The sequence below is a fragment of the Epinephelus fuscoguttatus genome, linkage group LG7, assembly GCF_011397635.1.
Source record: "Epinephelus fuscoguttatus linkage group LG7, E.fuscoguttatus.final_Chr_v1".
Classification (NCBI taxonomy): domain Eukaryota; kingdom Metazoa; phylum Chordata; class Actinopteri; order Perciformes; family Serranidae; genus Epinephelus; species Epinephelus fuscoguttatus.
Genome location: NC_064758.1, coordinates 13547968 through 13573554, shown reverse-complemented (window position 1 = coordinate 13573554; position 25587 = coordinate 13547968). Strand labels below are relative to the sequence as shown.

At 37.4% G+C, this 25587-nt stretch overlaps 1 protein-coding gene across 2 annotated transcripts; it reads left to right on the top strand.

Moving 5' to 3' along the window:
* The first annotated feature begins 2943 nt into the window (after positions 1–2943).
* On the top strand, positions 2944–23845 carry LOC125891370 (scavenger receptor cysteine-rich type 1 protein M160). 2 transcript variants are annotated; one of them, XM_049580610.1, is made up of 19 exons: positions 2944–3052; positions 4947–5255; positions 5442–5546; positions 6474–6686; positions 6775–6972; positions 7229–7383; positions 10332–10488; positions 10674–10979; positions 11558–11869; positions 12010–12303; positions 13023–13325; positions 15182–15490; positions 18429–18707; positions 19356–19540; positions 19627–19735; positions 19963–20118; positions 20681–20776; positions 21522–21689; positions 21813–23845. In XM_049580610.1, exons 1-19 carry the CDS (start codon positions 2992–2994, stop codon positions 21998–22000), a joined length of 3903 nt encoding a protein of 1300 aa, XP_049436567.1. In that variant the 5' UTR covers positions 2944–2991; the 3' UTR covers positions 22001–23845. The 2 variants fall into 2 exon arrangements, with proteins under 2 accessions (XP_049436567.1, XP_049436568.1); XM_049580611.1 differs by lacking the exons at positions 20681–20776; positions 21522–21689; positions 21813–23845 and having other exon boundaries at positions 19627–19691; positions 19963–20104.
* Positions 23846–25587: the final 1742 nt, after the last annotated feature.

The window sequence follows — 25587 nt, the reverse complement described above, 5'->3', positions numbered from 1 at the left end:
TGTTTTGCATTCTGTAACTAAATATGGTTATAAGCTCTGTAAAGTCTGAAGCCACAAAGCCACAGCCCTGTGCAACTCTGTAAGCTTTTTCAGTTTGCACCTGTAACCACAGACCACATCCAGGCAGAAGTCATGTCAAATCTGACCCCAAACACATAAAGTTGCCGCTACTTTGTTCCAGTGATGAGTTAGTGCCATGGCTGAAACACTAGTTATTAAAGGGACATTTTATTGAAATGCTTTTCTATTTTAAGAAAATGTTCACCTCTTGCAACAGCACAAGCAAACTAAATATGGTATGGTGGCCTACTTTTATCTGAGAGATCATTGGTGATGGAACAACAACTAAGATCCTTTACTCAAGTTAAAGTACTAATCAACCAGGTAAAATACTCCATTACAATAAAAACTCTTGCATTCAGAGTATATAAATAAATATTACTAGCAAAATATACATAATGTCTAAAAGTAAAAGTGCAGATTGTGCAGAAAAATGCCCCCTGTGACTGTTATATTTAAAGATATGATATTATTAGAACATTAACAATTGTATCTATTTAATACACTGTCATATAGACTTCATCAGTGGTTCCCAACATGGGGCTCGGGGCCCCATAAAACTGAGAGCTTGTGAGAAGAAGATAAAAAGTTTTGCTTCACAAATTTGAATTTGTATTTAGACTTGTCTCTAAGCTCTACTTTTATGGTGAACCATTAGATTGGATACATGAAGAAAGCACTTAAATTGTACTTAAATATAGTACCTGAATAAATATACTATCACTATAGATCATTCTATTCTAATTTGTTGAATCAGAAAATCAGTGTTACAGTTTCCATAAAAAGACTTCATATAATTATTTTGAGAGATTAAAATCAACCTCCCCTCTGTGTTTGAAGGAGTGGCTTCGTGAAATGTTTCTCAGTTTATATTTAGAGGAGATTATACTTCTTTTTTTCTTTTTTCAGTTTTGTGGATTCCTTTACTGATTATATCAGAAGCAAATGCACCCGGCTGTATCTTAACATTGAACACCGGCTCACGGTTGGTTACGAACCTTGGTTACGCGACTGATAGTGCCTCTAATTTGGATTTTCTATATCACACTCACTCACCACCACTGTGATAGAGTATGGAAAGTTTCAGCCATAGATAGACATCCCTATTATGTCTTCTATGGCCACTGGATATATGGCATATTTTGACAAGCATGGACAGTTATTCACTACCTTTGACTGTCTGTCGGTGGATGTATCGGATGTACCTGTGTTTTGTTGTTTCATATGTTTTGCAATATCTTTAAATGTGTCCATTTTCTACACAAGTGTGTCCAGGTTGAATAAATACAAATATAAATGGTGAATTGCATCTGAAAAATTATTATACATTAATTTTCTTTGCGATTCTACCTTAAGAAATGTCAAAATAAATGTATTTATTAAATGTAATATCGTTTGTGTTATTTAAAGTCTTTATCTCTCTTGAGGAAGCCAGCACTATCTGAGCTTTTTATAGTTGCTAGATGCTTTCTGATAATATAGGTAGCACAGTTTGGTAATTTGTCTCTCTCTTTTCTTTCTCAGTAAAATAATCATTCGTTTCCAAGAATATTAATAGCTTGACATTTCTCTGATGTAACATGACATTTGGCTCCCTTGATGATTGCCGAGTGTGTTGTTCCTTAAAGGTGAGTCTTTGTATTTAAGGAGTTATTATCAGATGTCAGAAGCAGTGGAGGACTTTCATGCGTAAAGTAATTGAACTTTATTAAAGGCAGATGCTCTGAAAAGTTTTCATACTGGCATCTATTTTAGGACAAGTGCACCATATGTTGGCTGCTATATTTAGAAACAGTGATTGAGATCTACATTAAAATAAAACAAAAGATTTTTAATTTTTTTTAAATTAATTACTTAACCTAATAATGTACTTTTTAGTGTCGGGATATTTATACAATGGCTTTACAATAACATTGTGGGGGACTCTAATAATGTAATGGTTTTAATAGTAAACTGTTTATATTTTTTTATTTAATTTTAGATGTAAAGCAACTATTGAAAATGATTAACAAATATTAGTAATAGTAAACTGAATTTACCCAGTCATTGGAGAATTAACTTCCATTTGTGTTGCCGTGTTTTAAGAGATATTTGTGATCCTAATGAAAACAAAGACATTTCAATCAGATACAAATTTAAAGAGATTGAATAAATTTAAGACCTCAGTGTTTTGCTTTGCCTCAGTCTCAGCTGTGCTTTCCTTCCACAGTTGAGGCAGATATTAGGAGAATATAAAATGATTGGATTTATTAGTCTCCATTATAATCAAAAGTCCACATCACAGTGAGAAACATGTAAATCCTTAGAACAATGCAGCGCAGTCTTTGTTAGAAGTGAAAAGCACATTTACATACATAATGCGCATTTGAAAAACCTTATCATGCACCTTACAATTTATCAATTCAGACATCAATTTAACAATCTCATGAAATCTGTGGCGTGTCTAAGACACTTCCCACAGCCAGTGCTCTTGCACACCACATGCTTGTTGCATTTTAGTGTTCACATGTCTACTTTACACAAATAGGAGTATGATAATGTTGTGTAAGGTCTCCATTTTTGTAGCTTTCACCCACTGAAGTTTGAAAGCGCCTACCATAATGCTTGACTGGGTACAGTCTGATGTCGGAGCGGACTACTTGATATGTTTGAATGGTCTTTTATGCTTTTATGTTGAAAATATTTGGAACCAAATTTTGCTGTGATGGTTTGAAAATGATCATGGGTCACTAAGGCATTTCTTGACTTGATATATATGTATATATATAATGAGCTATTTGGTTTCCTTTTATTGTAAGACAGTATTTGTAAATCTAACTGTGCACCACATGTGTGTAACAGCTCATAACCATTTTTGGTGGGCACAGCCTTGGCAGTATAAAGCTGAGCTGATCATTCATCAGCCTCACTCTCTAGTCATGAGCTGTGGTGATGATGTGGTTCCTCCTCCTTCTCCTCTACACTGCTCACGTTGAGCTAGTGATCACACAAGGCAAGTTACAATTATTCTCTTTATTTATGACCAATTAAAATTGGGACAGTGGGTGTGTGTGAAAATATGTCAGATAGGATACATTTTGAAGTACATTTTATTTGTTTGTTTGTTTGTTTTAACATAAAGACTTGCCATAAACTATATTTACTTCAAAGATAGCTAATTTTGGACATTAAGTGCATGCAAGTGCTGCAGGAAGTGTTTTGTTGAATCTTGAAATCCTTTTTTTTTTTGTTATTATAAGTCAAAGTCTGATAAAAAAAAAAAAGATCAGACAAACAGCACAGTAGTAATTAGTAGAATTACACCTGTTTTACATGTCTCAGAGTTTAGTCGTGAAATAAAAAAAGGATGATAACACTCGTAAAGAGATAAATAAGAAACAATCTATCCACTCTTCAAGGAGGCTTTAAAAAAAAATCTTAGATTTTAAAATGTAGGTACTACAATCAGAAAAAAAAAAAAAAAAATCTTACAGTTTTGCCAGAATTCATTTAGATTGACTATCCTTCTTTAAGTTTGGCACATGTTCACGCCAGTTTAAAAACTGAATAATAATAAAATAAAATTATTTCATTGATGATAATTTTACATTTATTGCGGTGTAGAAATAAGTCTCATGCATGCGTCAATTGTCCGCTGTGAAATCAATTGACATTTTTAAATTTCTGACAATTTTTTATTTTTTATCAAACATGTATGAAATTTACCAAAAGTCATGTTTCTTGTCCTCTGTCTATCAAAAATTCATTTAGATTACCGGTATGTAAGTGTTAAGGTAAGGTTTCTTTACACCAGAACGTTTAGATCTTTCCGCTAAACATTTCTTAAAGTAAATTTAAAAAATCTGTGTATCAAATTATTAACAAAAAAAAAAAGCTTATACTAAGTATGACTAATATTAGTAATATCAGTGTATAGCAATTTAGGTGATATTTAAATGATTTAGTTCTTTAGTAATCTCACAAAGTTTTGGACTAAATCATTTATATCAGCTTGAAATCTAATGAAAGATTTGTCTCTCAAAGTTGTTGCACATTGGGAATATTTTAAATGAAGTAAAAAAATATCCCCAAGGTCCAATGCCAGAGAGGACTGATGTGCAAAATGTCATGACTTTGCAAAATTAGTTTTAATATGACAAACAAGGTAGACAAAATAGGGATTGAACCAGGAACCCTCTTGCTGTGGGGCGACAGTGCTAACGACCACACCACCGTGCCACCTCACAGTAAGAGGGTTCCTGGTTCGATCCCGGGTGTGGGAGCCCCTCTGTGCACAGAACTGCATATTCTCTCCGTGTCACCGCGGGTTTTCTTCAGTTACTCCGGCTTCCTCCCACAGTCCAAAGACATACAGGTTAATTGTTGACTCTAAATTGTCTGTAGATCATGAGTGGTTGTCTGTCTCTATGTGTCAGCCCTGCGATAGTCTGGTGACCTGTCCAGGGTGTACCCTGCCTCTTGCCCTGAGTCTTTTTTTTTTTTGAAGTGATAAAATTGGAAAATGTAATTTGCCACTTAGGGGGAATAAAGTAGCCAACAACACTTACTAGATAATATTTATTATACATAGGTTTAAATATAGCTTTTCTGTCAGCTTTTGCGTACCTCTAACTCGGGAAACCAGAGAGGAAATTATTTCAAAATTAGAGAAAAAAAAGTCTCTTTATTACATAATTTCTTTGTCTGAAAAAAATATGTTTCATGGTAGTCAGATATGAGGTTCTGTACATGTAGAAAAAAAACAATAGAATGTGCACACACAAACACAAACACACAAACACAAACACACACACACACACACACACACACATATATATGAATATATGTATATATATGTATATAAATAAAAATGACAACATATTGTAAACCTCCTGTCATGTAACCAGGTGAGAAAAGACTGTGTCTGAAAGGAACCCAGCCATGCAAAGGTCACATTGAAGTCTACTTTAATGGTGAACCGGGTTTTGTTGGACATCAATCCTGGAACAATGTCACTGAAAAAGTGGTTTGTAAAAGCACTTACTGTGGGGACCGTGAGAGTAGCTCACTGGAGACTGCACCAGAGCAGATTAAGACAGTCTGGCTCAATAACCTTGTATGCAGCGAAGACTCGAAGAATCTGTGGGACTGTAAACATCCCGGTTGGGGCACCAGCCAGTACCGGATGGGGGATCTGAGAAAGATTCAATGTTCAAGTAAGGCTGGACTTTAAGCTTTTACACTTGTTGAGAAACATAATGTGTACTGTTGAAAATTACAACTTTAAATATTTGGATTCAGTGCTACAAAGGAGTTGATAAGAGTAATCCTAAATACAGAAAATTACATGATGATGACAACGTTGGCTTTTACCTTGTATTTGGTTATTTTTGCCTCTCTAGATAAAATCAAATTAAGGCTGGAGGGACATCATTGTGCGGGAGTTGTCAAGTACTCTACAGATGATGGAAAGACATGGTCAGGTTTCTTTTGCGATGATGGCTGGGGTAAGAGTTGGCATCATGCGTACAGAACACTTCAACAAGATTCAGTCTTTCTAAATACTACTGGTGTGTGAGTTCACGTAAAATGTAAATAAAGTAACTAGTGCTGTATTATTATTATTATTATTATTATTAATAGTATTATTACTAACAAGAACTAATGAGAATTCAACACATGTAAACAACTTAGCTAATATACAATAATAATTTTTAACAAACAAAAAGAGAAAAGGATATGTGCAAATTTCTTCTTTTTTTTCTTATTTTTTATAGCATGCCCTGAATGACAAAAATTTGCCTTTTCATTGTCTTACACTAATGTTTTCCACAAACACACATGCCTTTTTCCCCTGTTTGAAGATCTGCCACTGAAATAACCAGTGGGATGCTGCTGTATAAATATTACTCAGTGGTGAAAGACATGCAGTGCATGGATATAAAAATACTCCATCACATGTGAAAGCCCTGTATTTAAAATACTATGCATTTACACAGAAGTATTATTTATTATTTATCAGTTATTTTTACTTTTCTCCACTCTTGCTGTTTTTTGTGAAATATTGGATCATTCTGGTCCTTTGGGCCTCAGGTAATTATTTAAATGATTATATCTGAGAAGCGAAGAAGAAGTGGGGGTATGAGTCTTTGGTGGAACAATTAAGAGCTCATCTGAAGCGTGATAAGAAGCCCGAAGTAGACACAGCTTTTTTCTTTCAAACTTTAAGCTGAAGTTGGTAACCTTTATAAAAAAAATTGATTAAATTTAAAAAAGGACTTTTGCTGAAACTGTCACTTTATTCATACGGCACTAAATTGGACAGATATTATGTGGAAAAAGTTTTTTTTACCAGGTATTGTGAGTAATACTATGATCAAGATTATTAAACAATACATATATATCTATTTATATATGATTCTTCCCACATAAAGGAGATCAGGAAGCCAATCTTTTGTGTAAAAACATCAACTGTGGTGAGGCTACATCCAAAAAACCTCAGCTGAATTCTGAAGTTTTGGGACGTTTGAAGGGCTCAACAAAGATGAAGGTCAAGTGTTCGGGCATTAAAGATCCAGATCATCTGTGGCAGTGTGTCACTGGGGAATCACCAAACTGCCAAAAGCCTGCTTCTGTCATATGCACAGGTAACACACTCCCTCACACACATACAGTCACAAAGTTTACTCAAGTGTTTCAACCAGTCAGTGACTTAAGAAAATGGTTCACAAACAGATTATGAGAGACTGCAACTCGAAGGAAACACATCATCCAGTGTGTGTTCTGGGCAGCTGCAAAGAGAAAATGATAAAGGTGACTGGGAACCTGTTAAAGAAAGTAAAATCAGCGCTGATAACTGGTGCAAGCAAATGCACTGTGGTGTCAAAAACGCTTCCAATACAGATGACAATGGCATACAGCTGGAATGCTCAGGTAAGTCAACTATTCAATATTCAATCACATACCTTTTCTACAAGCAACCTCAGAGCAGCCACTTTGTTGTTGTATTTCCAGATCAGAACACATTTTCATCAAGATCTTGTTTTCTCTTATATATTCAAGGGACAAAATTATTTACCAAAAAAGTCTTTCAAGTCATATTTATATTTCATTCACCCACTATCTTGTACCACATGAAAATCTAAATCATGAAATGGAGAACATTTTCCCATATTTTCATTTCCCACAGACAAAGTCAAAGTACTTCTGATGGACAATAATCAAGAAAGCAAGTGCTATGGTAAAGTTTATGTTGAAGTGAATAATGAAAGACAGCCCGTTTGTGCCTCCTCCTGGAAAGACAAGGATGCTGAAGTGGTTTGCAAAGAGCTGAACTGCGGGAAAGTGAGTTTTCAGTATCAGATTTCAGTAGCACTAATAAAATAAATATTTTAATTAACACAATGGACTTTGCTGAACAGCAGCCACTGTGGCCACTAGCGACAATTACAGGACAATGCAAACTGATTAAAAAAGTCAGTTACACAGATATCTAAAGTTTGCTAACATTACCAAACATTAACCGCATTAAGTTACAGGTCATACCAGATCAAGTAAGCCCTTTGAGAGAAATAAACTAAGCACAGATGCTTTTCAGATAATTATTTTTATACAACTTTTCATGTTTCAGTGTTTGTTTTTTCTAGTTACATAGTCAGGCTTTAAGGAATAGTTCTCTAAGAGTCTGAGAGAAGATTAGCACCACTCTCATATGTCTGCTAAATATGAGGCTCGAGCCAGGAGAAAATTACCAGTAGCTTAGCTTAGCATAAAGACTGGTCACAAACTGGGAGGGCTTTTATGTCTCTGTGCCAGGGACAGCTGTGGCAGGTGGCATTATGTTTTCGAGTTGTCCGTTCATCCATATGTACGCACATCCATCTGTCTGTCCTATTGCTGTGAACGTGATACTTCAAGAATGCCTCAAGGGAATCTCTTCAAATTTGTCTTAAACAACCACTTAAAGTCAGTGATTGACTGATTCAATTTTGGGGGTCACAAGTCACTGTGACCTTTCATCTCTCATTCTTGAGAACGCAATATCCCAATAATGCCTCACTTATGTTTGTGCATGGAGACAAGTCAACCAGAAGTTCATTGATCCACACTGGAATCTCTGTGATATTTGATGTGCCTGCGAAACTCCTCCCCTAGGTAATATTTCAGTCTGGAATTTGCCGCGAGTATGTTAAAAAAAAAAAAGAAGTAACTTTTGTGGTGGATTTCAGAGAGACCATATGACTGTCAGTATGTTTACATGGACAGTTTAATTCCACTTTCATTCGGAATGAAAGGTCATTCTGATTGAAAATTAAATCTGATTAAAGGGGGTGGTTTATTCCATTTGTCATTCCGAATGAAAGAATTTTGTGTGCATGTAAACCCTCATTCCTCTTTAAGTTCATCCCGGTCTTTCTGTGCATGCTCATTTCCTTGCCCTTCTGGCGTGATGACGTAGCGCGCATAGCAACAGGCTGAGATAGAGCAGTTGGACTCGTTACACTCACCAGTTTCCATATGCCAAAGCACGGTCTTCTGTCTCCCTTCTTCGACCTTCTACCTCCCTTCTCCTCCTCAACAGACGAAGCATTAGCAGAACAAGGTTGTTGTCGTACTGCTGCTTCAAGAATATGAGCAAAACACGCCCGAAAAACGCACTAAGAACGGCATCGTCAAACATCTTGTTATCCGGAGCGAGGACTACAGTGTTTTCTTCCGGTAAATGTAAACACGCAACATCCGCCCCGCCCCCTATCCAATCAGAAACCTTCCCTGACCCAAACCTTGCGCGGACCCAAATAGAGGCGATTAAACTGATCTCCCATGTAAACCCTCATTCGGAATGAATATTTCCCATGTAAACTACCTGGAAAGACTTTAATTCTGAATGATTTCATTCAGATTTATTTCATTCTGAATGAGAAGCCATCATGTAACCGTAGCCAGTGTGCCAGCTTAGCAGTTGAGCTAGTTAGCAGCTAACTAAGCTAACAGGCTATTTCCTTCAATTCAGTTGCCTATGTTGATTGTCAGGTGAGTTTGTATGATTAAAAATAACTTGTTTATCTAGTTTTAACACACTGAGTGATGTTATTCTGCTAAAAAAGGTTATACAGGTCATAATGTTCCAAGAGCATATTCCAAACTACTGGATGTCGAAAACAGACAAAATTGGCATCTCCCCCATGGCTACAGGTAGTTTCTATCAGATTTCTTTCCATCTGTAAAGAAACACACTTCCTTGCTTTGGACACTAGAGGCATCATCTGTATATTTAAGAACCTACAGAGACCAATCAAATCCATACGTGGAAAAAAGGCCTTGAAGGAATTTCTCCAGATTTGGCTCAAATGTCCACGTGGACTCATTGATGAACTGATTATATTTAGTGATCGAAGGTCAAAGGTCACTGTAACCTCACATCTGTCTTATTCTCATGAACGTGATATCTAAAGAACTCCTCAATGGAATTTCTTCACATTTGGCACAAACGTCCACTTGGATTCAAGGTTGAAGTGATTAGAATTTGGTGCTCAAAGGTCACTGTGACCTAACAAACATGTTGATTATGACAAAACTTCACACAAGTGTCTCTTAGGACAAAATAAAGTGATAATCATAACCAAAAGGTCAACTTTCCTGTGACACCAGTTTTTTTGCGGAAACATGCCATTCTTTAATGCCATAACTCAGGAACAGACGAGGTTACATGTGGTCAGACACTGAATTAGTGACACTAATCTTAGGTGTCCATCTTAAAACTGTGCTGATTGTGTAGATCTGCTGTGCTGCCTGGTTTAAGATGTGTGTGAAGCATCCATGTTTTAGAAATTGTGGCTTCTTTGCATTTGAAGCATTGTCAGCTGTCATGGCTACATATGAGCCTGGAAAGACATGGTTGTAATCTGTAACTGCAATTTGACTGGTTCGCAGAGGCGTACAACTGTAAGACAGTAATTCTAGTTTACCTTGAGACAGGGCAAGTCTTGCTGTTTCCCCCTGTTTCCAGTCTTTATGCTAAGCTAAGCTAGCCATCTCCCGCTGATAGCCTCATATTTAACAGAGAGAGATGAGAATGGTTCTCGATGTACTCTTGACAAACTCTTAACAAAACAGTGAATAAGCTTACTACCCTAACTGTCCGTATATTCCCTTTAAGTCTTTTATCTATGTCAGCAGTGGCAATGAGTTTCATAATATCATCATTATTATTTTTTCATTATTTTCAACGTCTTCTGTCTGGCACAAATGAATGGCATGATATCCAAATGATCACAAATGCTTTCTTCTAGATGATTAGTAATGAAAAAAAAAAGGATGCAAATAGGCAAATACAAGGGATAATGGACAACGTGGACTGCTCTGGCAAAGAATCCTCACTGTGGCATTGTGTAGCCAAGCATGACAACAACCTGATGTGTCCTTCCACCGCCTATGTAGTCTGTGCAGGTGAGATATAACTGGAATCATATGGTGACTGCCTCTTCCCTGTTATTTTAACTTTGACACCATGGTGGGAGCAAAAGCATGACAGCCGTGTGATGTCATGTTATAATACAAAGTAAATGTACGATTTGTTTCGGCTCAGATGTATGCAATAATAGTATGTGTGCCATGTTTCTGTCATGAAACAGATAGTGTGAAAGTGAACTTGACGGACGGTCCTGGAAGATGTGCTGGGAGAGTGGAGATCCAACATGAAGGCCAATGGAGAAGGGTCTATAAAAATCAATGGACAGACATCAATTCAAATGTTGTCTGCAAAGAAATGGGTTGTGGGAAAAAGAAAAAACATGAAAAATTTTTCCAAGGTTCAAGTGAATTCCTGACTAAGACTGTAGAATGCAATGAAAACAACAAAAATATATCTGAGTGTTTCACAGACAAATCAAACCCACTTGGGAGAGAGGACACGGAGGCAATAGGAATAATCTGCACGGGTGAGTCTTTTTTCCTTTTGTCTGTTTTTCTGTTTGACTTTCCTTACTACATGCTTTCACTTTAGAGAAAAGATATTTGTATAAAGGCAATTGAATAGACTTAAATCTGTCAACAGTTTTTGTGTTAGAGGTTTGAATGGAAATGCAAAGAATGAGAATAGGATCTTACCCAGTAAAAATGTTTTTTTCTTTAAACAATGAATAGATAGATAGATAGATAGATAGATAGAGAAAGGGTCAGGGAATATATTTTCAAATTAAATTTGCCATATGCGCATATTATTTAGTGCGTTTAGATCTTAAAGACTCAAAACAACATTTTATGTATTTGGCATGGCCTCTTGAAAATAAGTTACAATCATTTATGGTGAAGAGTTACAGTTCAACTTTAAAAGTGTTTTCAGGATCCTTGGGCAAAAGTAACTTGCTTGCTATAACGTGCAATCCCTGTTCCTGTTTATGTGAAGGCATAAACCTATCCCAGCATGCATTGTAAAGGAAGAGGGGGCAGCCTGGACAAGTTATCAGTCTATTACAATTTAAGGCTAACTGTATTTCTTGTTTTTTGTCCCTGTTAGAGCACAAGGTGGTAACTCTGGAGGGAGATGCTGCTTGCTCTGGTAAGGTGAAGATAGTGCAAGACAAAGAAACCTACTGGCTCTCTGGGTCTGAGACGTGGAACTCCAAGAGTGCAAACACAGTGTGTCAGCAGATGCATTGCGGGACGGCCAGAGACTTTAGCAGCATTAAAAGCACTGGAGTTGACAATACAACATCTAAACTGAAATCTTACAACTGCTCATCGGCCAAGGCATCCCTGTTTGACTGTGAAGAAAAAGTACCATTGCCATCTAAGCATAATGACACTATTGCCTTTGTGGATTGCTCAGGTACAGTGATTTTATTTGTAGTGTCCATGTATATGTGTGTGTGTGTGTGTGTGTGTGTGTGTACATACGTATATATATACACATATATATATATATACTAATCCATGTCCCTGCTATTTGCTTTTTGGTTGCCACAACAGAAAAAATCCAAATGACATTGACTAATGGCTGCTGGGGGAAGGTCAATATTTGTGCGGGCAACAAGTGTGGAGGCGTGAGTGCCGACACCTGGACAACCGAAAAGTCTAATTTGCTGTGTAAAACGCTTACCTGTGGAAGCAAAGCCTTAACTGCCATCTCCAACCCCCCCAAAAGTAAGGTGATCTTCAAAAGTTTGCACATGACAGAGAAGACGACCAACCTGGAGCAGTGCAACTTCGTCAGCAATGATAAAAATGTTACCGACTATGACCCAGCCTATGTTGTTTGCTCAGGTAATGGATTATTTTAATGTATTTTCCAAAAATTAAGTAAAACGTGATCCGTGAATGTGTCTTTGTGTCAAAATGCCCATTATCAAATTCCAGTTGATTTTGCCGATATTACCTTTACCATGGAGGTGATATTATCAGTTTTTATTCTGCAATGTTGTCTGTTTGCTGGACAGTTGCGAGACCATCTCACAGATTCCAATCAAATCTGGGGGGAAGTTAAATCAAAGAACAATTTTTTCATTTTTGGTGATCAGTCAAGACAAAACTATGAGTATAGGCCAAACCATTTTTCACCTGAAACAACTTTACAACCATCTGGGGAGAAAAACAACAACAACAACAAAGTGGCTAAATTTGTCTTCACCACATTGTTGTTTAAATATGGCTCTTGTTTTTTCACAAGCCCTATTTTATATAAATTATGACAACTCTTGAACACCATATTAAAACCATATGTATGTGATACAAGCACATATTAATCAGAGTTTTCCTGTAAACCCTGATGTGCACAACCCCTTGACAGATTTTAATGGTCATAACTCAGTGGTCATGAGCCTACCTTTCTTACACCTCATTTGATTCAAGCACAAAGTTAACATTATTCTCCATCAGTGTATATTTTGATCCAAATTATTTATTTCTTGTTTATTTTGTTAAAGCGACAGATGACCTAAATAAAATAAGGTTTTAACTCTGTACTTTTTATTGATTTGTTGCAGGCAGTGTTGAGTCCAAAATGGATGTTTCCAGAGAGAAATGTTCTGGTAATGTGAAGGTGTTGTATGAAGGCAAGTTGCGCCCAGTTTGCAAGGATGCTCTTGAAGACAGCAACACACAAAAAACCATCTGTGAGGAGCTGGGATGTGGTCAGGCTGGCAACCTCACTGAGTACTTCGGATCTAAATCACAAGAGACTCCTGTCATTTCAAAAATTGAGTGTTCAGGTGACAGTAAGTCATTAAAAGCTTGCGAAATCACTACTTCTAAAGTCTCCTGCACTCTTGGTGGCCTCCAGTGCTCCAGTAAGTGGAATGATTTTGTCTTAAATTGATTTGTCTTTGTCAAACTACAGTTTGTGTTTGTCATGTTTTCTTTATGTAATATTTTCATGTCGGTAAAGTCAGGAAAAGTTTTTGTTTTAGCATTGCAGCATATCTGAGACCTTCCTTTAGAGGAATTGTAATAATAACATGCATATTTGCTCTCTTGCGCAGAGTTGAAATATGAAGCTATGGCCAGGAGACCGTTAGCTTAACTTAACATACAGACCACAGTGGGAAGCAGCTAGCTTTGCTTCATCCAGTGGTTAAAAAAAAATCTGCCCATCACCACCTCTAAAGTTAATAACGGACTATTTCTTGGCCAGTTTTAAACTTTTCAAGTCACATGCTGTGTCTCAAATCACATACTTCCATTAGTATACTTCTGTAGTATACTAACGTTATAATGTGCACTACGTGCATTGGCGTAGTGCGCAAATTTCGACAGGGTAGTGTTGTCTCAAACCAAACACGGCTGTTGTGCGCTCACCGGAAATGACGACCGCAAATTAGCTAGTTAGTAAACTAGCGTTAGCATTCGCATTATCTTTCACGGTACCAAATCATTACAGACTGTTAAATTAACCCAATGAACATACTGCTGGCTTATACCCGACAACAGTATAGTTTGAATTTGTACAACAACACATGAATTTGTACAATGCAGCGACGTTCACGGTTGCACAGTCCTGCACAGCCGCCATTTCCAGTTTGAAAAGTGGTCCCTCCCCTTCCGCTACGTAACCAAGATGACGACCATTGAGTGCGAGAAGTGTCCATAGTTCCACACTCAACTTTTTGACCATTTTGAGTGCACCATCCGGGTACTCATAGTGCACTGCATTTTTCTATACTTCTTAGCATGAAAGCACTTATTCACTCAAAACATTTGTGTACAGAAGACGCAATTTGAGACACAGCAAGAGTCTTTGCGCTAAGCTAAGCTAAGCTAAGCTAAGCTAACTTTCCTCTGCACATAGCTTCCTATATGATGTAAGTGGTATAGAGTGCTGCAGGGAATGTGTAAGTCAGCATGGAAGTAAATATCACCCTTGGTCTCTCGTCAAAAAGCCTAAGGGATCTTTATTTTTTTGCAGAAAATAACCTCTGTGGCATACAAAAGTTTATGATACTTACACGTGTCACTCTGCAAAAAAATCCTCACAAATGAACACCACTTTTATGATTTTGGAAGTGGTGAAAGTGAAAAGCTAACATTAAGCTAAACATTAAGCTATGAATGCACTGCAGCTGTGCTTGGTGTGATGATGTTGTGTAGTCTCGTTTAGCCACTTTTTTAGCAACCGTTTTTATCTAAAACATGAAAAAGCTTTAAAAGTTATGAGTGCTGTATTTACTGGTGTATTTTATGTCATAAGGAAAAAAGAGGGAAAGTCTCTTAAGTTTGTGTGAACCACAGACCTTACTTCAGGCATCTCACCAAAAAATATTTAAAAAAAAAAAAAAAAAAACACTGAGCGTGCTAAAATTTTAGCATTTCTCTGGGTTTTGGGTCTCATCCCTGCACCACTCCAGTGTTTTTCTTACCGAATTCTCAGCAGAAAAGCAAAATTGACAGAAATATTGAACCACTCCTTTAACATCAACACAAACCTAATCAAGGTCATTTTATTTGCCCAGCAATTAAAATATTAGCTACTCTTTAGACATGACAAATATGTGTAAGAGTCTTTGTCAAATTGGTAGGGACTCACAGTGTAAGATATTTTACTCTAGTTTGTGTCCACAACATTTAATCTGAATCTTTGAGTTCCTGCTAATTACAAGTTTTGTGTTTCATGAATCTAATCTCACCTCTCCCCCACTGATTATTCTAGGCTGGAGTAAGATACAGCTGACAGTAGCCAACAAGGCCTGTAGTGGAGCTGTGTCTGTTGTCTCGCAGGGGAAAATAAGCCCTGTCTCCATTCAAGGCTGGACAGGAGAAGCGGGGGACAGACTTTGCCACGATCTGGATTGCGGCAGTCTCAAGTCAAATAAGACAACGAAATTGCATTTTCCCTCGGCCACAAACTTCAGCTGTGCAGGTGAAAAGAATCCAGAAAACATCTGGAAGTGTAAAAAGGAAACCTTTGTTCTTGACAAAGGGGACGAAGAAGTGGAACAGCTTTTAATTGAATGTCAAGGTAAAATCTATTTCTGTAGGATTATTGACAAATGATAATAAAATCTGTAGTTGCTTCAGAAACCATCTAAAAGCAAGACATGACACCAGCAGTGTGTAAAACTAAAAGCTATTTCCTTTTTACCATTACCTCACAGTCATTTTATTACACATAAAGGCCTGATATTTTAGGAAATACACTTATATTAATAATAATAATAATAATAATAATAATAATGATAATAATAATATACTAGTCCATACCCAATGAGTGCACAGTTGATCACATGCAGTTTCACATGGTGTGTGTTTGGGATACAGGTCATAGGAGATTGCAGATTAAATAGTCAACTGAACCCATTAAGAAGAGCAATGTATTCAGACAGAGTTTTTGTGAAATTGAGAGTACGCTTGCTTTATTGGAAGTACAGTAGTACCATTGCCAATAGTGGGATAGTTAGTGGGCTAAAACTGTACATTAGTAGTTGAGGTAGCACGTTGAAAGGCAGATAGTTAAAGTGTTTATATGTTGTATTGATTTAAAAGTGGGGCGCACTGGTAGAATGACTGACTGACTGACAGAATGACACACTGACAGTTTCCGTGATTATGTACAGCATACCATACCATGACTTAGTCATACCAAAAATAATAAGAGAAAAAAAAACACATTTGGCCACAGGGGGAGCCACAGCGATCGGTCACATTTTAGCCATTTTAAAGCATTTTCCTGTTGTTATAGCGTCACCCAGTTGCCAATTAGAGTTACATTTCTCCAGTCACCTTGAGGCGTCCTGTTCTACATATCTACTAAGTTTAGTAAAAATCAATATGGTGGTTAGGCCTAGATAAGAAATTAGCTCTCTAGCGCCCCCATTTTGTTTGATGGGGTCAATAATGGAGGAGTCCCCTCAGATTATGTGTGGTCATATGCCTACAAAGCTGCGTGGTGATCGGTGAAACCCTTGAGATGTTATACACCTTTATGTGATGAGCCACGCCCTCTGCAATATTCATTGCCTTATAGAAGCTCAGTTTTAGTAAGTTTTCCAACTTTTGCCAAGAGGGAACTTTAGATATTGGTCCCTAGATTATGTTCACAGAGTTTCATGCAGATCGGTCAAACTTCCTAGGAAGAGATCGATTTTAAGTGTTTTTAAAAAATTCAAAATGGTGGAAAATCTATATAACTGGAAGTTATGGGTTCTTGAGGCAAATTTGTTCCTCATGAGGAGAGGCATCTCTGTGCACAGTTTCATGTCTCTATGGCATACGAGGCATGAGATATGCCCATTCAAAGTTTGCAATTTAAATCGGTTGCTATAGCGCCCCCCTTTGGCCAATTGATGTAATATTGCTTCATTCGCATCCTCCCATGACCCTCTACCACTGTGCCAAATTTCACATGGATTGACCAAGTCAGTGAGGAGAAAAACGCGGAAGACACACAGACAGCCACAGACAGAGTTTTCCTCATTATATAGTAAGATAATAATACATTTTCAGGGTATTATGGGCGAGAGCATTTGGGAGACATCCCTGTGTTCAAGGTCCTATTTTCCCCATCTCCATATTCCCTTAATATAACACATCTTTACATTTGTCTTCCTAGCAATTTAAAGATTTAAAGATTTATAAATAGTTATGTATTTTTCATGACGTAAACTTACATTGTCATCATTGTCATTATTCATTCAGCCACTGTGGAGATATCAATGTCAAACGTTGAGAAAACTGTCGAGGTTTCAAGGGGTTAGGGTAAGTAGATAGGCTAGAAGCTGTAAGTGGCATTAGAACACTGAGGGCGATTCACAGTATCTTTTAAGAAGTTTACACCCCTGTCCAGTTGGTGGCCTCTGCATTTTATTTAGCTATTGTCTAGTCTTGTCTTCGATCTCACCTGCATGACCTCATTGTCTAACTGGATTTAGCCATTGCACTGGCAGGCTGTATCCCCACCAAGCAGCAACCTCTGTGGCTAAAAAAATTAAGCCAACATGGAAGAGCCAAAAACCGCAGTTCCTGTAATGGCTGCTTACGGCTGGCTCCAGTAGCAAGTTAATTGCTATAGACAGCAGAAATAAACAATTTTGGTACAAAAAAAACCAAAACAGTTTTGGTCCCTATAGCTAATTTCTCCCATCAAGACAACTGTATGGGGCTGAATTTTTAAATAAGTAATCCGTTCAAATGTTATTGAGGCTTTAAGTTACCCATAATCAAGGGCCAGGGTGTCTGCCAACAGTGTCCTCAGCTTCTCAGTCAGATCCACCCCTTGGTCCTCCACATCTCGAGCCTCTCACCTACATCTGGTCCCTTCTGGCTCCAAAAATTCATTGACAGCAACCAAACAGTAGTCCACCACCCAATAGGTGACATCACAGTAGCCACTGTTAACTCGTAAAGATAACAAGGCAGCAAAACATCCCTTCATTTTATGGTTACGGTCACTCATGTGTGTAAACTTTTTTATCTTAAGAACAATGGTTACATGTCCTTAAAAACAAGCCATGTGCATGCACGGACGCAAGCATCGTAGGTGTACTGTGGTAGTTCAACAAAGTGCACTATGCACCTGCTTATAAATGCATGCTCTATAAGTATTTCCTGTATCTAAATGATTAAAAATGAAAATTATTAAATCAAAATGAAGCACATGACAGAATTTTTACAACCCTTTTCATCAAAATGACGGATAAAGAGAAATTCTAACACAGCATCTGATAGGTGGGTGATTTCAACATGCTGATTCAGGGAAACATACACTGAACATTTGTCCAAGGGAAAAAAAATTGCTATTGCTAAGAGTATGAAACCCTTTGAAATTTCTCTTTAATTGGTCATATTAGGAGGATTTTAAGCTGCGGAACACAGAACCTTGAGAACACAGATACTCTGCCGAATATTTAAACCAGAAAACCACAACTTTGATCTTGTTGTTTTATTGCTTTTCTTTCTAGATGAGCCCAATGTCACCCTTTCGGGGCAGTGTCATGGTGAAGTGATGATAAACGGCCGTGAGGTTTGCAGCAGTACCTGGAGAGATGAAGACTCACAGTTGGTTTGCCAACAGGAATGTGGCAATGCTATTCCTGGTGTCCCCAGTCTGAAGCCCAGACCTCCTCTTTCAAATATGGATTACTACCATGTCAGCTGTGAGAGCTACCATTACAAACTCGGCAATTGCAAGAGATTCATGGGAAAGTGTGACAAAAAAGTGGTTTATGTTTCCTGTACTGGTAAGTATGTATCTATATATAGATATGTATATGTGCTATTTGTGCCATCAAAATAATGCAAAGTATTCATCTAATCCTCCCTGTGTGATATTATTTTAAATGATTTGGCTTTAATTCTTGATTCTTATTTCATATATTTTATTAGAATATCAAGAATTGACTTGATAATCAATTAAATGTGAAATATTTTTAGGGTATTTATTCAAATACAGGATAGAATACATTATTACTGCAATAGACACTTTAGCTTTATGCACTTTTTGCTCTTCTTTCCGAGAGTTAGATTAAAAGACTGATGCAACTCTCATGTCAGCTACAGACAGGAGATCGTCAATCTAGTTTAGCATCCAGATAAAAAGCAGTGTGTATTCTGTGTGAAAAATGAAATTTAAAACTGCAACTTGTAATTTTTACACTCTCCTTTTTGTATCTGTGGACAGAGCCAGGTTAGCTTTTCCCTCTGTTTGCAGTCTTCATGCTCAGTTTAGCCAACCATCTCCTGTTTTATGTTTTTCAGACACATATGAGAGCATTATGGATCTTATCACTTAACTCCCGACTAGAAAGTGGATAAGCCTATTTCATAAAAAAAGAGTTGAAGCTAAATTATGATAATAATGAATATTTATTTATTTATTTATTTTACAGACAACAATGTCAAGTTCAGCACCACACGAAAGTGTGGAGGTCAGATTTTAGTGACGTATCGAGGCAAATCTGAAAAAGTGTGTCCCCTGACGTCATTTCCCGAGGCAATGAAGGCGAAGCTGTGTCAAAGCTTTAATTGTGGTGGTCACGATAGGAGCGTAAAGAGAAGTGATAACAAGACCAAAGTAAGTCTTTGTATCACACTTTTTTGGGGGGCTTTCTGACGATGTCCCACTCATTTGTCTGACGATGTTGCCTCTATAATTTTAAGGAAAACTTGGAAACAGCACTGAGTTGCGATGCCAAAGACATCCAGGACATCAATTACTGTGTCAAGTACGAGACGTGTAACGCCATACCAGCTGAGATCTACTGCGACAGTAACCAAAACCATGAATCCTCTCCCAATAAGTCAAGCTAGTTCCTAAAATATTCATTCAGTTGTTTTGCATATGAATCACCTTTTCTGTAAACTGTACAATTTGAACTTATTTAACTTTATCTAATTTCTGATGTGATTGGCGTGGCACAAAATAACGTGATGAATCAAGTGGCATCCCACTCTGAGTAAATGCAGATATGACAATGTGACTGTGTTTGATTTCAGACTATGAGGGACACCCACAAATCATTGAACAGCCAAAAGATTTCACAGTGCCCATTATCCTGGGAGTGGTATTTCTGCTGGTTCTGGTGATACTGATTGTTGTATTTTTACGAATCTACACTGTCAGGAAAAACAAGAAAGGCAAGAATTTCTCATGTGAGTACATTATTCTGTTGCACTTACTCTGCTAGTTGTTATTAATTTGGTTACAATTAAATACTGATTGATGATTTGCTTCAATGTTAATGACTTGCCTTGAAAAACTATTGTTCCAACAAACTGAAAAGCAACTCAGTCAATCTATCTATCTGACCATCCTGATCATCCCGGTGTCAATTTAAAAAAAAAAAAAAGATGTACTGGAGCCTTTTGCCACAAGAGGCCAGTCTTCCTGCATGCGGTCAAACTCTGACTGCTTTATGCCGTATCAGACCATTTGAATAACAATATCTCTGCTGCTTTTGTCCAGCATTTATATTTCAGCTCTTAAGCTTCTTAAATTTAAATAGTAGCACATTAGTGCCATAATAATTACATAAAGGAAAATGCAAGAACAGAACCGGAACAGTTACAGTCTGTAAAAAAAGTTTAATGCATGCATATGTTGTGTACTAATTGTTTTTCCACCTTTTCTACATTAGTGCGAGACAGTTGTTTGTCACAAAGCCGTAAATGTCTAATGTTCTTCTTTTCTTTCTTTTTTTTTTTTTTAATGTAGCGAGAATGTTGCCAAGACAAGAAGTGGAGTTTGAAAGTGGCGACTACGAGGATGTCACAGACAAAGAGAATGAAATGGAAGACTTGAGTCGTGGCAGTGAGTCTCAAAACATATTCATTCACTTATTTTATTTGTATATATTTGTTGAATCAGTTAATCCTTATTAGGGGCTGCACCTCAATTATTATTATAGGAATAGTAGCATAAGAAGTGGTAACAGTATTTTATTTTACATTGCATTATTTTATTATACTACATTACAACTGTATTGCTCATTGTGCTTTTATATAACTAAATATTGGTTATATTCTGTGATACAAACTTCAGATTATCAAATAATTGCTGTATAATATATTTATTACATCTACTTCTATATATATTACATATAACATTGTATAACTCATTATATTATTTTGTACTTTTATTCATTCATATTCTTCATAATATATATAGCTCACACATCATCAGCCAGAGTTGCACTACTGGAGTTCTTGTGCACAAATATTTGCGCAATGTATTTGCTGTGTATAACTTTTTTAATGCCACATCTCTAATTGCTCTAATTAATCTCCTATTTCATTTTTTAAAAAATTAATTTCATTCGCATGGTTCTTTGTCTCTGTAGTCTTACTTTTTAGCTTGTCTCATTGTTGCTGCAACAGGAGAATCTCTCCTTAAGGATAATTAAAGGCTTACCCTCACATTCACACTTGATTTCAAAGTAACAATAAGCACTTGGGATATGATGAAAATATCTTTAATGATTGAGTTTATTCAAGATTTGAGATGTGAGTCAGTGTAAAAGTATTTGCAAGGTGTTCTGTTGCTGTCGTTCGTGCAGGATTCCTACCAGAGGTCATCACAGAGAACGACGCGCACAGCGCTTCCTCTTTACCTTACGATGATATTGATGACATGCTTGAGGCTCAGCACCTGACCTCTCAGGTTGCTACTTCTGGTGCCTCAGGAGACAACTCCATGCGTGATGGTGCCCTTGATCAAAGCGAAGGAAAGTTTTGAACCAGTTGAATCATATCTTTTTCACCAACTTGCATATGGATCTTTGACTAATTATATTGTTGTTAATTCAACTACGCACATTTTAACATACAACTGTCTTTCTTCTTAACAGATGGGGTGACCTATGAGGTGGACGACCCACAGGAGAATTACGACGACATCGAAGCTGGCCCTGAAATCACTGCGACTGAGGCTGAAATCCATGAAACCCCACAAACCGCACCTGAGAGCAACACAGCGCCACCTCCAGAATTAGTGGAGGGGGATGACGACTACCTGGTGCCAGGCGCAGATGGGTGAGCCAAGACTGGGTTCAAAGCCAAGTGACATAATTTTCAATCCGGCAAAGCAGAACTCCCCTCAACCCCGGGAAGAAAAGAGAAAGAAATGCATCCCTAGATTAAACTGACTAAAATATGCATACTCTGACATACTGATAATTTCAAATCAGACAATATTGTTTAAAAGAAAAGATGTTTCAAAGTCTAAACATTTTCTGTATATAATGACAAAATAATCTGACTGTGTACTGCTGATTTGTGTACCTTTCATTGACATGAAGATAGTTTTATTTCTTTTGTTTGGTATCAAAAGGTTTGGCCTGCAACAAGATAACAGGTAGTAAAATTTCCTTTTTCTTCAAATGTACAAAATTAGAGTGATAGGGACAAAGAGCAATAAGCACGGTTGCTTATCTTTTCTTATTGGTCTAAAATCTACTGCCTGTTGCGTTGTACAGTCATATATGATTGTTTAAGAATGATGTGCAGTTGTATATACAGTAGTTAAGCTTCTATGACTTATGCAATCTTTTACAAGAGATTGGTTTTTCAGCAGTTTGTCAGTTCATTGATTGCAATCCATCCAAACACCCATACGATCAAGGCCTGTAGCTAATGAAAATTTAGCTCCATAGAGCACAGAGACAGCAAAAATGCAACAAATGTTATATGAGTGAACACAGCTGATACTGTAAACTCAGGTCATATCAACACATTGTTACATCATATATTTTTATAATTGTATAAGCTTTGTAAGGATGTAGAACTTTGAGATTTTACACATTTTTTTTTTTTTAATAAAGGAATAGTTGCAGAGAGTTAGATGAGAGGAAAGATATCACTCTCATGTCTGTAGGGTAAATATGAAGCTACAGCAACCAACTGGTTAGCCTGAAATAGGAAAACAATAATTAAACAGTAGTAGTTTTACGATGCTCTCCAGTGTAGAGACAGCTGCTGACCCAAACCCAGGATGAGCCTTGGTGAGATGGAGGCAGCTGCCAGGGGGGAAGAGCGGTTTTGCCTGTTCAGGCTTCAAGATAATGTTATCATCTGCCTTCTGCGTAAAAGGAGTGAGTTTACAGCTTGCAGCAACCTTTAATGATACAGTCTCTGGCTGTTTGATATCTAGTGTTGGAAAAAAAATGTGTTCCTCATTTCTGACCCATTGTTAGCGTAGCTAGCAGGCATTAGCTCGAGGGGCTAATTTGGCTTGTTTACTAAGCTAAGTGAACATCGCTGTCACCCTGTTCAAATTTTAAATTTTCATATGAAAAAAGAAAGAGTAGTCACATGTATTGAAAAGCCAAATCAAATTTGACTGAGATAATTCTGAGCCTGGTATAGCCCTATACAGCTAGCATAGCCAGCTAACGTCTGTCTGCAGATGCCAAAATTCACCAATTAACACATTACTTTTGTTTGATTCATACCATCTCCGAAAGCCAAATAAAACAACAAGTTGGGTTTCAATACTTGCACTGATTACACAAATAGGATATTAAAAATTATAGGTGCCAGTCGGTGGATTTTAATATCTTTGGACAGGCAGACTAGCTGTTTCCCCCTGCTTCCTATCTTGATTCTAAGCTAAGCTAACCATCTCCTGGCTCTACTGCAGCTTCATATTCACCATACAGATGTAAGATCAGTATTAGTCTTTTCATCTAACTCTCAGCAAGAAATGCAAAAATGTTTCTATTTTCGACTTTTATTGTTTGAGTGTTGACAATTTATATGTTTTACATTTAACTGGTAACAACAACAACAAAAAAAAGTGTGTTATGTAAATTGCGTTATTTTGTACTCCTGTAAAGATGCTGTATATCTTGTATTTCATGTTTAACTTCAGAATTAAATTCAGTCAGTGCATCATAGCGTCACTCCATTGTGTTACATAAGAAGCTGTGTGCAGAAACAACATTGAATTCTTTGCCGGAGCTTTGTGTATGCTCTGTGTTTACAGTTTCAGGTTCTATCCTCTCCCTGCCTCAGAGAGTCCTGGGTTTTGGAGATGGCTCAGATGTTGAGTATCAAACTGTATGTTATATATGTCATATATAGTTTGATACACAGCACAATAAGCCGTTTTCTTCACAAGACGTCGTTTGTCGAGGGACTCCACATTGCTTGAAATTCACTCTGTTTTATTTTGGTTTGTTAATTTATTATTAATACACTGCACTGTTATGAACTTGCTTGTCATTTATCACACAGAGCCAAACACTCTTAAACACTGAACACTCGGAACATTTCGAATACAGTTTCATCTCCATGCACTTGAACATTCTCTATAATCACTTATACATACTTAATACACTTAACATTTCCCCCCAAGCTGCTGGGACATGGAGAGGGAGCAGCTGCCCTCTACGAATGTTAACATGAGTAAGGCCATCCATAAGGGACTGACAGACATACTGGTGCTGCTTTTTACAGATCGACGGACCTGATAGTTTCATATGTTTAATCAGGAGTTAGCCAAGGGCCACTGAGATCAGAGAGCCAGCGATACTACCAAAGGGACTAATTTGTAAGCAGCAGCCCTCGTATGATATGTAAACATCACACCCAGGCCTGCTGTCAGAGGCCTTGCTGAGGGATTATGATGGTGGATTAAGTTTGCTGTGTGGCTGAAGCTTAAACAGATACAGCAGAGACCAAGAGATCTCTAAGTGAAAGAGGTAATGTTTTCATAAAGTCTCAAGTGCCACTTGTGCACAGCAGGACCCTGTGGGACCTAGCATGACCAGAGGGAACTCAAAGGGTGTAAGCGCTGTGCTGTTCAGTCGAATTTGTAATATTTTGATAAGAAATTCTCTTTATTGACAGCAGACATGATCTCTTAACAACAAAACAGCAGGTGGTCAGTGCTCTGGCTTACTTTTACGCACTCTGACATTAAAGGAACATACTGACGTTTGCATGATTACCTTAAAGGGATAGTGCACCCAAAAATGAAAATTCAGCCATTATCTACTCACCCATATGCCGATGGAGGCTCAGGTGAAGTTTTAGAGTCCTCACATCACTTGCGGAGATCCCAGGGGAGAGGGGGTAGCAACAAAACTCCAGAGAGAAGCAGTTAGACCTACAGGCTACAATGAGGCTAAAAACAGAGTTCAAATGACGTTTTTCCAAACAACTTTTTATGTCGGGGCTTCAGGACACTTGGATCACTACAGATGAGCAGCATGGAGATTTTTTGTGGTTTCAATTATGTGTTTGAATCTGGGGCGCTGTAAGCCTCCATTAGGTGGAATTTTGTTGCTACCTCCTCTCCCCTTGGATCTCTGCAAGTGTTCTCTAAAAGTTCACCTGAGCCTCCATCGGTATATGGGTGAATTTTCATTATTGGGTGCACTGTCCCTTTAAATAATTTTAATTGTTCCATTACCTAGTTTATAAGAATGACTGCATTATGTGTTGGTGGTACATAATGTTATGCACATAAACATTTAATAAATTGTTTATAGCACACTTTAAGTGGTTGTAGGCAGGAATAAGTGTTTGTTAATGTATTCATTAACTCCTCCTGTAGGCACCAATAAGTGGTGCCTGGTGTACAAACAGATAATGAGTTACAATACAGTAAAACACAGTTGT